Below are 15,591 nucleotides of genomic sequence, written 5' to 3' on the forward strand. Positions count from 1 at the left end.
AATGTGTCACTTTTTGTCTGCTGTCTTTTTTTGGCTCAGATTTCTTTACAGGCAGATGTGATATAATGGAAAAAGCATTTGGAATCAGGAGACTTGTATTCATATCCTATTTTTTGTCACTTACTAGCTGTACGATTGTGAATGTTATTTAATTGCTCTTTGCCTTTGTCTCCTAATTACTAAAATGAGAAAAATAACTTTTTGATTATTAAATGATATCGTGTATGGAAAGCACTTTGTTATTAGTGAAGAACTCTATAAATGCTAATGGATACTATTTTATATCTCTCAATTTGCTGTCATTGCTGGATAGGCTAGAAAGGAAAGTCAAGGGGAGGGTAGGCTGGTATTAAGGAAAGGGTGTAGACTAGTACATTTGGCATTTCTTTTCAAGGTAATGGATGAATAGTGGTATTTTGACATGGACTCTGTTCACATATACTTTTTCGTTTAATACCTTATGTTTTGGACCACTAAACTGGTACAAGATGCTGAATGCTAATGAACCATATGTGACTTTATTTGAGTCCTAGCAGAAGTAATCTAATTCTTTTTTTTTTTTTTCAATTGGTTAGCCTAGTGCATTATATCACCACCATCACTACATAGGGATGGTGTACATCATCTTTTTCACTGTGTAGACTAGAACAACACAGCCCATCACAGCCCCAACACAGCAGGGCTCTTGAAGGGAGAACCTTCTTTGGAGTTCAGAGATCTGGTTTCAGTTCTTCATTCTCCTACTTTCTAGCTGTGTGACCCTTAACATGACTTAACATCTCTGAGCCTTAGGTTTGTTGTTGTTTTTTTACAGGGCAGTGAGAGTTAAGTGACTTGCCCAGGGTCACAGAGCTAGTAAGTGTCTAAGTGTCTGAGTCCGGATTTGAACTCAGGTCCTCCTGAATCCAGGGCCAGTGCTTTATCCACTTTGCCACCTAGCTGCCCCTCTGAGCCTTTGTTTGTTTGTTTGTTTGTTTGGTGAGGCAATTAGGGTTAAATGACTTGCCCAGGATCACACAGCTAGTGTGTCTCTCAAGTGTCTGAGGCCAGATTTGAACTCAGGTCCTCCTGAATCCAGGGCCAGTACTGTATCTATTGCATCACCTAGCTGCCCCTGAGCCTTAGTTTTAACATTTGTAACATGGAGATTTAAATGCCTGAGCTAATTAACTCAAGGATGGTAGTTGAGATCAAACAAGATAATATATGAAAAAGTGCTTTTTTTTCTTTTACTATGAAGAGTTATTTAAGTTAACCATTATTATTATAAATACTATTGTTATTCATTTATCTATTCATTCATTCATTTATTCATTCACTCATTTATTTATTCATTCATTTATTTGCTTGTTTATTTATAAGTTTTGAGTTCCAAATTCTATCCCTCTCTCATTCCCTCCCTCCCTCCTCTCCCCCCTCCTTGAGTTGGCAAGCAACCAGATATAGGTTATACATGTACAATTAAAACCATTGCTATTTGAATGGGTTATTTAATTGACATAATGGATGTCTCTTTTGAAGACACTCCTCACTCATTACCAGTGGGTCTGCCCACTATTCTTTTTTTTTCTTTTTCTTTTTTGGGGCAATGAGAGTTAAGTGACTTGCCCAGGGTCACACAGCTAATAAGTGTCAAGTGTCTGAGATCCGATTTGAACTCGGGTTCTCCTCAATCCAGGGCTGGTGCTTTATCCACTGCGCCACCTAGCTGCTCCTTCCCACTATTCTTAAATTTATAGTTTTAGAGAGTTATTTGGGGTCACTGAGAATTAAGTGAATGCCCAAGTTTAAACAAACAGAAAGTACCAAAGATAGAACTTGAACCCAGGTGTTTCTGGTTCCCAGCTAGTGTTTCTTTCCTTTTATCCACACACTCTCTCTTTTTATTATTAATAATAAAATGTGAAAAAAATGGACTGAAAAGCACATTGCCACATGATTTTACATGTCACCTCTACTCAGGAAGCCTAGATTTAGAGTTGGAAGGGACCCCTTTATTGTATAAATAAGGAAACTGAAGCCCAGGGAGATTTAGTGACTGGATGAAGATCACATAGTATCAAAGGTGGGATTTGAACATAGTTCTTCTGAATTCAAAGTCACCATTCTTTCTACTATTGTACTTATGGTTTATTGTATTCCTCTTTTTTACAAAATTTAAGGCTCTATTTCTGTTTTATTTCAAAGTCCCTCATTTTTCCTGTAGTTCTTAATTTGGCTGATTGGGGAAACTAACATTTCTATTCCATAGTTTAGAAAAATAGCTTTATCTCTCTATTTGTACATAACATTATAATCAGTTAGCTTTTTTCCCCATGACCTACAAGTTCCTTTTTGTACTCTAGTATTATGTTGAGAGTAAGTGGAGGATTGAAGAGGGTGAGCCTTAAGTCAAGCCAGCTGGCATTATGATGTGTAGAAAGACTAAACAAACAAGCCAATGTGACTTTACATGTCCTCAGAGGTGACTGTAGTGTCAGTGGTCCTTCATCAGCTTGCCAGAAATGTTAATTCTCTTTCTCCTGAGTGACACAGGTGGACCATTTGAAAAATCCTTCACTACTATCCTAGAAAAAGATCAGGAGAAAAATGTAATGGCTCAGCAAGTGATATTTTTGGTTAGGCCCTCTGATATAAGCTAACAGCCAAACGAATGGTCCCATAATATGGATACGCTAGTCTAAGTTTAGTGGTTTAGTTGCCATGCTAGAGGGATGTGAAATTGTGAAAGGAGTATAAGTAGACAGACTATATGAAGAGAACATCTTTGAATGTTAGCTTTCAGTGAAGTTGAAATGCTATCAAGGTTCATTTTAAAGACTTTAAGATACTGTTTTGCTAAAGGAAAGCAAGCTGTTTGCCAACAATTCAGAATACAGGCACTGTCACCCCTTCCCAATTTATATGTGGATTACCAGAACACTGGAGGAGATTTTTTTTTTCTGGTTGCTTACTCTGTAGGCCTAGTCCATAAGTGGTAAGAGTCTACACATTACAACAAAAGGCCCAAAGTTGGAAAGTATTTCTTGACCACAGACATTCATACTCTCTCAGGTTCTTCTTATTTTAATCTTTTGAGTTCACATTCTGAGATTATGTTGACCAAAGAGAGTAATGACTATTCAGGCTATATATAATTAATGTTCTTTGTGGAGACTTGGAGTAGAGACATGGAACAAGTTAAGTTTCTGTCATCAAAATGGAGAAATCATGCTGTCATCATTATTAGCATTTCTTAATTGCTCCCTTTTATGATGTGCATTGATGAATACCATAGTGAGAAGTTTAACAAAAACAACCCAGCCCCTGTTCTATAGGAATTTATAATCTTTTTATCACACATTGCTTTTTTTGCATTTGAAATTGTCACTACATGTTACAGTAGTCTGACATATCCTGTCTACCTTTTTGAGAAGCTTGATAAATAGATGTGGTTATCATGCTGTCCTCTGTGGAGCTAGGAGATCTGTTTTACATCTGCATTCTTTCACAATCCTAGGCCCCTGGATGGTAACACCTGCCTTTCACAGATGCACAGCTGGGCTCCCCTGCAGGTGCTTCATGGTGATTCTGATGTCCTTTTTCCTCTCAGTGGAGTGGGATCTTATGCCCCAGCAGGTGGGTTATTTCTTGTCTCTTTGTTATCTGTAAAGCTTTTGATTATGAGTAGAGGTAGTGTGGTATCACTGTGGAGAGCCAGTTGGCCTTGAAGTCAGGAAGACTGCCTCTTGAACCCCCACCTCTGACTCATACAGGCTGTGTGTCCCTGGGCAAGTCTTTTGACAGCTCAGTGAGTTCCCCAGGCAAATTGAAGCTGCCACCTAGTTGCTGATTCAAATTGGTAGAGTGAGTTTCTTTCTTAGGAGTTTCATATACTAGTAAAATCACATCTAACCCCTGAATCTGAAGATTTGAATCTGAGAATGTGACTTTCTAACCTATCTCAGAGCCTAACAAATGTAGATCCGTGAGCATCCTGAGACCTTAAACTTGGTGCTCATTACTGGGGTGACAGTGGCCTTCTTTTCCAGTGAGAAGCCTGTGTTTAGAGCAAAGCTTCTTAAACTGTGGGTTGCGACCCCTTTTGGGGTCACATAACTGAATGTGGGGATCGGGAAAAATTTGGCAACAGTAAAAGTTTATGTATACCTATTTTTATACCATATATTTATAGCCAGGTCACAAATAAATTTCTCTGGCAAAAAGGGGTCCCAAGTGGAAAAAGTTTAAGAAGCCCTGGTTTAGAGAATGGTAACAGGTCATCCTGGGATTCCTGTGGGGTGGAGCCTTTTAAGATTACCCTAGCCTGTGTTAGGTATTACGACAACTGAATTTTAAAATTCTGGCTCTGCCAGAATTGTTGAAGTTAGGCAACCTAAAATGTGTTGCATTTCCCACTATAAATAGTTCTTATGTACCTCATAGCAAAGATGGAAGATCTTTTTGCTAATACAATAAAACTCAACCAATCAATCAACCAGTATTTAGTAAGTTCCTCCAGTGCCAGGCACTGGAGATACAAAGACACTGAGTAAAAACATTGTCTCGTCACAAGCAGCTTACAATCTACAATATAAAAAGAGAGGGGTGTGTGTGTGTGTGTGTGTGTGTGTGTGTGTGTGTGTGTGTATTTGTATATGTATGTATGTACACACATACATATATATGTCTATACATAATACATACAAAGGAAATTAATACAAAGTAGGTGAATAGTGTTAGAGAAATAGAAAGTAGTCCTGCTTCAATAGTCTCTTTCATTGTGCTTTTCAATCCATTTGCTATTTGTGAAGGACTAACATAAAATTGTTCCTGATTTTATTTATTATCCTTTTGTTCTTTAGCCAGAACATGGAACTGTGTTACCTACCTATAGACCAAAGTATTCCCCCAAAGTCACTCAGGCCTTTAAAGTAGAGATAAGAGCCTGGTTTCTTACCCTGGCCTTATTTTGTTCTCTCTCCTTTCTTAGGGAAATGAATTGTACTTTTCTGTAGGCTCAGATTTTTTTTTCTCAGCAAAGTCGTTTAGTAAGAGAACCATAGATAAAACAATACACAGTACGAAAACATAACAGAATCATGGCAAGTGTGGACACAGACTTAGAAGACAATGCTAGTGAGGGGTATAAAGAAAACACATGTGGCCAAGGCAACTTAAAACTCCAGACCGTAGGGCTTCAAAGCCATTCCTCTTCTCTAAAACGCCATTTGCAATTGCCAGGGCGAGCTTGCTCTTGAGTCCTTAGGCAGATTTCTTTTTTCTGAAGCCAGAGGTCCAGTTTCTCAAGGCTGCTTCTGGTCTTTAGTGACTGCCTCTATATCAATCTGGAGAGTATGTCTCTTTGCTCCCTCAGTTATGCGTTCTCAAACTCAAACACTGAATTTCATACAAACTCTTCAGTGACTGGAGGGGAGGATATCTCTTCTACTAGACCACAGACAATGTGGGGAGAGGAGAGAAAATGACCCTCTCTGTCCCCTCACCTCCCAGATGCTTTCTAACATAGATAAAAGGTGTAGGCTCAGATTTAAGGAATTGTTTAAGGTTCTATTGGGATTCTTAAAAAAACAAAACAAAACAAAAGAGGTAAATTATGATAAATTTATCTTTAAACCTTAACAAAATCAACTAATTCTATACAATTAATTGAATGTAAAAAGAAAAAAACTCTTCAGTATAGATCTATTTTGAATGTTGAGCTTTAGGGCTGTGCAGAAATCCTTGATTTAGTAGTATGTTTCCTGGCTCTGGATTTTTCTGGTCACAGTCTCGAATTGCTGATTACATTGTTGTTTGTTTTTTTTTTAACTTTTTGTATGTCCCCTCGGTCAAGGTCACCAAAGCTGCCAGGTAAAGATAGTTTTATTGCTTGACTTACTGCTGGTACCACAATGATTGCTAGTGCGTCAACAAGCATTTGTTAAGTGTTTACTATGTTCCAGGTACTGGGCTAAGCACTGGGAATACAAAAAAAGGCAAAAACAGTCCCTCTCCTCAAGGAGCTTACTTATAACCAGGTACATGCAAAATATCTATGGAGTAGATGGGAGTAGATCTGAGAGTAGAAGCCACCAGCATCTGTGAAAGGCCTCCTGGAGAAGATAGGATTTGAGATGAATCCTGAAGGGAGCTAGGGAAGTTAAGAATCAGAAGGTAGGAGGGCTGGCATTCCAGGCATCAGGGACAGTTAGTGCAAAAGCATGGATATAGGAGATGATGGTGTGTTGTATATGAAAAACATCAAGTTAGGCTAGTGTAGCTGGATCATAGAGTATGGGGAGGAAAAGAAAGTGTTAAGAAGCCTATAAAAGTAAGAAGGGGCCAGGTTGTGAAGGGTTTTAAATGTCAGAGGACTTTGTATTTGATCTTAGAGGTAATAGAGAGCTTTGGAGGTAAAATAGGAAGGATGGTGATACTTCCACACCTACAGTTTAGGAAAACTTCTTTGGCAGCCCAGTGGAGTATGGATTGAAGTCAGGTGAGATTTGAGGCAAGGACACCAATTAAGAAGCTACTGCAAAAGGTCAGATGAGAGCTGATGATACTTGAACTTGAATTGGTAGCTTTGTGAGATAAGGAAAGGGGATATTTATATATATATATATATATATATATATATATATATAGTGGTAGTAGTAGTAGTAGGCTTCCACCAGTCGCGGACAACCATGGATCAGTGCCTTGAAGAGCCACAGGCCACAGTGTGGCTGTGCATATATGTGTGTGTGTGTGTGTGTGTGTGTGTGTGTGTGTGTATGCATGGGTGTATACAATACACATACACACATGTGTATTGTATGAATATGAATATGTATGTGCATATGCATGTGTGTATGCATATGTTGTTGTGGATTAACTGAGTGACCTTTCATCAAAAACAGCTCTAGTAGTCTTGGTTAATGGTGCCTGTACCATTGGCTGACCAGGAGACAGTACCTCAGCCATTTCTTGTATACATTGGTAATTCAGTGTATACAGTTGTAGGTCTGACCAGACCACCTGATTCAATAATTCCACAAAAATTTATTAAAAGTACCTACTCTTCTTTCTGCCAAATTCCCGAATGCCATATTAGACACAAATGAAGCAGTGGCTGCTTCCAGAAGATTACATTCTTTTGGGACAAAAACATGTAAACAACTATTACAAGAAAAATTGAGGAGACAGCACAAACATTTGTGGGATCAGGGAAGGTTTCACCTATACAATGACATTTGAGATGAGTCTTGAGGACAGAGGTGGAGATTAGGAGGGACTGCATTCCAGGGATGAGAGCTGACTCATGCAAACAGATGCCTCAAGGTAGAAAATGGACTGAAGAATTTAAGAAACAGCTGAAGTATAGGGTTAATGGAATAAGGCTGGGAATGTAAGGAGGAGCCAGATCTGCAGTGTTCGGAGGAATGAGAGGGAATCACTAATGGTTTTTCAGAAGGGATTCTTAAGGGTAATGTCCTGCTCAGACTTGTTCTTTATGGAGACTCTTTTCCAGCTTCGTCGAGGTTAGATTAGAGAGGGGACAGTCTAAAAGCAGAGAGGACAATTAGGTGGCTAATAGAGTAATCTAGTTTCAGGATGAAGACCTGAACTAGGTTAGGCGACTGTGTCCAAGGGAAAGGGATGGGTGAAGGAAATGTTATCAAGGTAGAATCTAGAAGTCCCGACATGATTAGGTATGAGGTAAGAGTCAAGAATAACTCTGAGATGGAGGATGATAGTACCCTCAAGCTAAGGGGAAGTTTAAGGGAGGGGTAGGTTTAAAGGGAGAAGATAATTAATTTGGACATGTTGAATTTGAGATTTATATGGGACAGTTTAAAGGAGATATTCAGCAAGTAGTTGATAATGTGTGACTAGAGGTCAGGAGGCTCATTAGATTTTTATAGTCATCTGTGAAGAGGTTATTAGATCTCCAGGAAGGCAAATTTAGAGAGGGAAGATAAGAGGGGCCAGGACCGAGTCTTGAGAGACACCCTGGGCTGAGGAGGGGAAGAGGAAAAGAGAAATAAATGGTGATTCAACAAACAATGAGAAGGAACATTTAAATGGCTAGGGTTGGGGAAGTGGAGATTAGGGAGAGCCATGTTTTATAAGCCAAGGCAATTGAGAGTACCTAGGAAGATGTGGTGGTTAACAGTATCCAAAGATGTAGAAAGATCAAGGAGGATGATGACTGAGAAAAGGCCACTGGATTCAGCAGTTAAGATGTTGCTGGTAACTTTAGAAGGAGCCGTTTCGATCCACTAGTGGAGTTGGAAGCCAGATAGATGAAGAAATGAGGCAATGGAGGCTTGTTGTACAGATGATTCTTTCTAGGAGTATGACAGTGAAAAGGAAGAGAGGTAGGACATACAGTACCTGCAGGGGATGGCAGAGGCCAATGAGAATTTTTAAAGTATGAGTGAAGCTGATCTTGGCCATAGGTTTTAGGGAAATTGACAGAGGGAGACAATAGCTAGGAAGAGACTTATAAAGGGTAAGAGAAAAAGAATGGATGGAACAAGTCGTGAGGTTGTCTTGAGACTCCTGAAGAGCTACCTTTATTTGCCAGCAGCTTTTTCACTGAACTATTATTTAGATATTTTGGACACCACTGCGAGATCCATTACTTGTAGTACCAGTGAAAGTTGTGGCATGCGGCCCATGCAATGAACATGCAGAGGCTGATTTATTCAAAGGTAATTTTTCTTGGAATGATACTTTAGCAGCCACAAATCTATTTATGAAAATCACTAATGTTCCTTCACTGCTGTATCTAGAATTTTATTTATGGCCACATTTCCTGTGAATGCCTTCTCAAAATGCAAATGAATTTGGGGACACTTTCTTTAAGACAAAGATGAACGAACAAACAAAAAACCCCCAAAGCCTTTGTTGCTTTAATGCAGCTTTATATATAGAACAAGTAATGTTAATGAATTAGACTCTACTGCCCTCCAGTGTTGGTTTTACATCCTTGCAGATGGGAACTGAGTTCCAGTATGGTGTGGCTTGATATCAGCAGGCCATATTTGATGGTTGCTTAAGGTTGGCTGGATTACAATCTACGGTGACTCCACAGTCCTCACAATTGACCCTGAATGGCTTCTTACTCTCAATGGGGATACAGACCGCCTCTTGCGTGGGAACAATTCACAGATCAGGGTTAGAGATGAGTTTTCCCACTTCCTTTAATGGACAAGATGAACCTGGACCTGCGAAATCATTGATATAGGGAAATTTCAGTGAGGGAACTCCTTTCGTCAGTGCAGTTTCAGAGAATTGTCTAGGACATCAAGAGGGTCGTAAGGTCCATATATGTCAGAGGTGCGCCTTGAACCCAAGGCTTCCTTCCCCAGGGAGCCTGTTTTCCATCATGCCAGGATGCTTAATAGATATAAAAATGAAAATGGGCAGCAAATAAAATTCAGTGTGTAAATGAAGCAAGAAATAAGCCAGCTATTTCAGTAAATGTGAAGATGACTATTTTGTTTCCATGCAATGTTTGAGTTTTCTCATCCTGATTGATTTATATTCTACAGATGCCACGTTAAATAACCTGGAGAATGGCAGTGGACCCCAGAGCAGCATTCTCACTGGGCCTGAACTTCAATACAGGTTCATATTTTAAAAATTAGCTTTCTTTGGAATGAAAATCTTCATATAGTTATTTGAAAGTGTTTTTTACTTTTCTGAGATTAGAGATGACTTATTCACTTGTCCTGTATATGTAAGTGAAAGGATGTTTGAATTTCTCTCCCCCCCCCACCCTTGCCCTTTCCCCTTCCCTCTCTTGATTGCTCTCATTATGGGTTATTAAATTTTCTTCATTCAAGGAATATATAAAGCTTTTTTTTTTTCCTTTTGGGAATCTATGTGAAGAGTCACACTATTCATATAACCCATTTTTGGTTGCAGTTTCTCTCTGAGTAGTCATGTCTTACAATATGTATGATGGATTGCATTGTGGACAGGTTCAACAAAATAATGGATAGACTTGGGACAGAAGGGAGTTCTTAAGATGTGTATGACTTATTATAGAGTTGCATACATTTGGATATTCATCAGCTGTGTTATCTCTTAAGTAAATGATATGTTGGCAGAGTATTTGAATAGGTGAAATACAGAACTGGGTGTTGGGAATAAATATTGATTTTAATTTCTGACTTCTAATTGATGGATTTTTTTTGATCCTAAATAATTTATCTAACTCTTTTGTTCCATAGTTTCTCCATTAGTATAATATTTTTGAGGATTTTCCCCACAGAAATGTAGTAATAATAACAACAACAATAATAATAGCTAACATTTATATGACATATCGATTACAAAATTCTTTGAATACATTATCTCATTTGAATCTCATAAAATGTTGTGTGGTATGTAATGCAGATAGTATTATCATCATTTTATGGATGAGGAAACAGAAACATAGCAAGATTAGGTGATTTGCCCAGTCATGCAGTTAAAAAATGACCCAGCCAAGGGTTTAAATCCAGGTAATCTGACTTAAAATTCTGGCAATCTTTCCTCTATGTGAGCATAGACAAAGTAATATGAGTGAAAAGGCATTGAGCTTTAAAGTATTATTATTGTCTTCATTGGTTCTTAATTCCAAATATTTTTTTTAAGAACCAAGAGACTTGTTTGCATTTTATTGGCTAATGCCATGTTAGCTAGGATGGTATTATTAAATATTTTTGAATACCTGAGTCTTCTTCAAATAATATGTGCCACTTGGCATTTGAATAGATTTCCATCTTTTTTTTTTTTTTTTGGTAAGGCAATTGGGGTTAAGTGACTTGCCCAGGGTCACACAGCTAATAAGTGTCAAGTGTCTGAGGCTGGATTTGAACTCAGGTCCTCCTGAATCCAGGGCTGGTGCTTTATCCACTGCACCACCTAGCTGCCCCGATTTCCATCTTTTTAGTAGTCTTTGAGGTCTAGATTTTGTATTGAATTCTACAGTATTGGAATTTAACATTGTTTTCTCTTTTAAAAAAATTCAGTGTGGAAGCCAGTCCTCCAGTCCAAGGGAGCCCTTTAAGCAGCCTCTTGCCTTCCACACCTGTGCCAGAATCCATGACAATTAGTAAGTATTTTCTGAATTATTTATACTGAAAGTGCAGAGCCTATCAGTCCCTACCAAATTGCCTTTTTCTTGTACTTTATCTGAAATTTCATACTTAGTGTGAAGCATATTCAGTCAGCCAAAAAGCATTTATTAATATTTACCCTGTGTTTACTTCTGGGATATAAAAACAAGAGTGAAACTGTCCCAGCTCTCAAGGACTTACATTCTAACATGGGATACAACATGTACATAAGTATATCCATAATATAGATGAAATGAATGTATAAGGTAGTTGAGGGGGAGTGGGGAGGCAGGATTGGATCAGGAAAGAAAGGCTTCTTGTAGAAAGTGGCCCTTGAATGTAGCCTTGAAGGAAACAAATTATTTCAAAAGGTTGAGGTGAGGAAGGAGTGCATACCAGGCATCAAAGACAGCTAATACAATGAAAGGCATGGAGATAGAAGAGCATATGTGTGGAACAGGAAGAATAGGTCAGTATGTCTGGATTGCAGAAGGTATAGTGGGGAGTAATATGTAAGAAGACTGGAAAGGTTGTAAAGTTTTAAATGCCAAACAGAGGTAGTGATAGTTATCCTAATAGTGATAGTGAGACAGTGAAATTTATTGAGTAGCAGGTTAACATGATCAGACTGGTTCTTTAGGAAAATCACTTTGGTGGCTCTGAGGAAGAGGAAATGGGAAGAGGAAATACTTGAGACAGAGACCGAATAGGCAGCCATTGCACATGAGAGGTGATTAGAGCCTGAACTAGTGTGAGTAGTTGTCTGAGTGGAGAGTAGGGCACATGTAAGAAGGATGATGTGGAGATAGAAACAACATTTGGCAACTGATTGAATGTATGAGGTGAGAGTAAAGAATTGAAGGTAACACTGAAATTGTAAACTGGAGTGGCTGGAATGATGGTGTGGTAATGGGGAAATTTGAAAGAGGGGTTAGTTTAGGGTGAAAGGTAATTAGTTCTGTTTTAGACATGTTGAGTTAGCTATCTATGGTGCATCCAGTTTGAAATATCTAATAGTCAAGTGGCGGGGCAGCTAGGTGGCGCAGTGGATAAAGCACCGGCCGTGGAGTCAGGAGTTCCTGAGTTCAAATCCGGCCTCAGACACTTGACACTTACTAGCTGTGTGACCCTGGGCAAGTCACTTAACCCCATTGCCCCGTAAAAAAAAAAAAGTCAAGTGGCATTGAAGGGATGGAACTTTTGAGTAGACTGGAGTTAGATATCTGGGAATTATCTGCATAGAGAGGGTAATTGAATTCAGGGGAGCTGATGAGGCCACCAAGTGCGATTATATAGAGAGAAGAGAGCCTAAGACAACTTTGGGGTTCATTCACATGAATGGTTAATCAACAAAGGAAACCAAGAAGCAAGTCAGACAGATTGGAGGAGCATCAGGAGAGAGCAATGCCAGTGAAATCCAAAGGGGAAAGAGTGTTCAGGGGAAGAGAATGGTCAACAATTTCAAATTCTGAAGAGAGGACAAGAAAGATGAACATTGAGAAAAGGTGATTTGTTTTGGCAATTAAGAGACCATTAGTAACTTTGGACATAGTGGTTTTATTTGAGGAATGAAGTTTGAAGTCAGATTACAGGTAGTTAAGGAGAGGAAGAGAAATGGAGGTACCTAGTATAGAAGGTATTTTCAATTAGATTGACTTGGAAAGGGAGGAGAGATATAAGATGGTAGTTTTCAGGGATGATAGAATCTAGCCAGGGCTTTTTAAATATGGGGAGATTTGGGTGTGTTTATAGGCAGGAGAGAAGGAACCAGTAGATACAGATTGCGGAAGAGAGGGAGGAAGGAAGGAAAATATTGAGAGGGTAGTTAGTTGGAGAAGACAGAAAGGTATGGGGTTAAGGGCAGATGTAGCATCTTTGGCCTTGGGAAGCAGAATGTCCACTTCCTTATCAGTGCCTGGAGGAAAGGAGAAAATGGTGAATGGGGTTCTCAGTAGGCTTTTGAAAGGAGGAAGAGGAGGAGGGATTGTGAGATAAAGAGGAGGGAAGAAGAAGAAGCTTCCTATAAATTGAAGCAGATAACTCAGAAAGAAAGGTTCAGGGATGAGGATGCTGTGGGATGCTTGAGGAGAAAGGAAAAAGTTTGTCTTGCGTCAGTGAGATCCCAATTGAGATTCAATAACAGTTTGCAACAGACACAATCAGCATGGTTGTATGACTTCTAGCTTTATTTAGCAGTATTAGCTAAGTTTAGTAGACCTAGAAGCAGAGGAGGGAGAAGGTTGAGGTTTGACAAGGCATGAGTTGTTTTTTTCTTTTCTCTTTGAGGGAGAATCAACACAAAGAAATAAACAAACAAACAAAATAACTAATTAACTAACCAAATAATTTTTGTGGGGCAATGAGGGTTAAGACCAATATATATTTTTAAAAATCTAATTTAATTTTTTCAGTCAACAAAATTATATTTTATCTTGCTCTCAACTCCCCCCCGCCCCAATTGGAAAAAAGAGAAAAAAAAAAACACCTTTGTAACAAACAAATATGCAATAATCAAGCAAAACTAATTCCTGCATTGGCCATGTCCAAAAAATAAATGTCTCCATCTGTATCCTGATTCCATCCCCTATCAGAGGATAGGTCTCAAAACATAACTTGTCATTGTGTTGGTGAGAGTTCTTAAGTGTTTTGAAGTTATTTGTCTTTGCATTGTTGTAGAAATTGTTTTCCTGGTTCTGTTCATTTTATTCTTCATAATTTCACATAAACTTTCCCTGATTTCTCTGAAACAGTCCCTCTGAAATGATGTCTTCATAATTTCTTATAGAATGATAGTGTTCCATTACATTCATGTACCATAATTTGTTCAGCCTTCCCCTAGTTGATGGGTATCTTTTAGTTTACAGTTTTTTGTCACCACACAGTGCTGTTCTAAGCTTTAATAGTTTAAAATAATGTTAAGCCTTTTGGAACACCCTGTATTTTTATAGATATGGGTCTTTTCCCTCTTTGTTTGATTCCTTTGGGGTATAGGTCTACTAGTGGTAGTGTTGAGTCAAAGGGTATGTACAGTTCAGTAACTTTTCCGCCATAGTTCCAAATTGCTTTTCAAAACAGCTGAATTCACAGCTCCACCTACATTGCATTAATCCTGTAGCTTCTCCAACATTTGCCATTTTTGTCAACTTTGCCAAAACAATGGAAACTAGATAGAACCTTGCAGTTGCTTTAATTTTTATTTCTTTAGTTATCAGGAAGTGGCAAACCACTTCAGTATTTTCACCAAGAAAACCCCAAATGGGGTCATGAAGAGTTGGACGTAACTGAAATGACTGAACAACACTAAATTATTAGTGATTTGGAATATTTTTTCACATGCCTATTAATAGCTCGGATTTCTTCCTCAGAAAACTACCTGTGTATTTACTTTAACTAGTAGGGGAATGTTTTTTATTCTTAAGTGTTTCTAGAAGAAAGAGTAGGGCAAAGAATTCTGTAGGAGAGCAGTTGAACTGCTTCACTCAAGAGTCCAGTTAGGGAAGGGAAGGGAAGAGAAGGCTGGGCCAGAACAAGGATGATGGCCTGGTAAAGCACTGAAGGGTACAGACATTACGGGCCATGGGAGGATAAAGATTAGGTTTGGGAGCAGAGTAAGGCACATGGAAAGATGACTGGAAATTGTGATCAGATAAAGGATTTTCAGCCTTCTTGATGATGGATGTGACCATTCTTGTGTGTAGGTAGTTGAGGTGGAGTTGTCAGCAGACCATGAGAGTTTAGCAAAATGAGAAATTGGGAGCTTTGGGTATTTGGAAGAGCAAGTATGCTGAGCCTGTATGTTGAAGTCATGTAGGAGGGGAACACAATTTGGAGTGTTAGTGAGACTGTGATCCAGGCACTCAGCTCATTGAGAAAGGATGGAGAATGCTCTGAGGACTGGTAGGTAACACTCACTTGGGTCTGGATTGGGTAAACAATTTGGATGAAGGAAACTTCAAAGTGATGGTGGTAGAGAATTTGGAATTTACAGTGAAGGATTCCAATTCCACCTATAGTACAAGTAATTTGGAAGGTATGAGAATGAATAGATGCTACCAGTACTTTACGGGAAGGATTAAGATGCGAGTCACCTGGAGGAGCCAATTTTCAGTGAGAGCCAGAATCTGGAAGGCACGTGAGAGGAAGAAGCCTAAAACGAAGGGAAGTTTATTAATTATGGAGTGGGAATTCTGGGGGTGGGGGTGGGGTCAGAAGATGTGGAATGCTACAGTGAGGAGGGGTATGGGACTGAAGGCTCTGAAGATCATTGTCTGGGATTGGGGAAGGGGGTTGTTCTTTTGGAGTCCAGAATTCCTTATCACAATACAGTGATCCCTTACGCATTGCAACTGTTCCCATCAAGGTTTTGATATATTGTGGGTCAGCATAAAAAAATTAAATGGCCATTTTTGGGGGGAGTTTTGCAGAAGCTGCAGATGACATGTGAAGACCAGTAGGCAACACAGAAAAAGTTTAGAAACTCAGAAATGCATAAAATATATGTATAGTAATATTG

General features: G+C 39.0%; 1 protein-coding gene across 1 annotated transcript in view; it reads left to right on the plus strand.

Annotated features, from left to right (window-relative positions):
* SNX29 (sorting nexin 29) overlaps positions 1–15,591 on the plus strand; it is a 673,154-nt gene that overhangs the window by 80,922 nt on the left and 576,641 nt on the right. The window contains exons 9-11 of the mRNA XM_043964582.1: positions 3,500–3,618; positions 9,525–9,600; positions 10,992–11,074. Of these exons, the coding sequence (XP_043820517.1) occupies positions 3,500–3,618; positions 9,525–9,600; positions 10,992–11,074 (278 nt within the window). The remainder of the gene's footprint in view (positions 1–3,499; positions 3,619–9,524; positions 9,601–10,991; positions 11,075–15,591) is intronic.

The sequence above is a fragment of the Dromiciops gliroides genome, chromosome 1 (assembly GCF_019393635.1).
Source record: "Dromiciops gliroides isolate mDroGli1 chromosome 1, mDroGli1.pri, whole genome shotgun sequence".
Classification (NCBI taxonomy): Eukaryota; Metazoa; Chordata; class Mammalia; order Microbiotheria; family Microbiotheriidae; genus Dromiciops; species Dromiciops gliroides.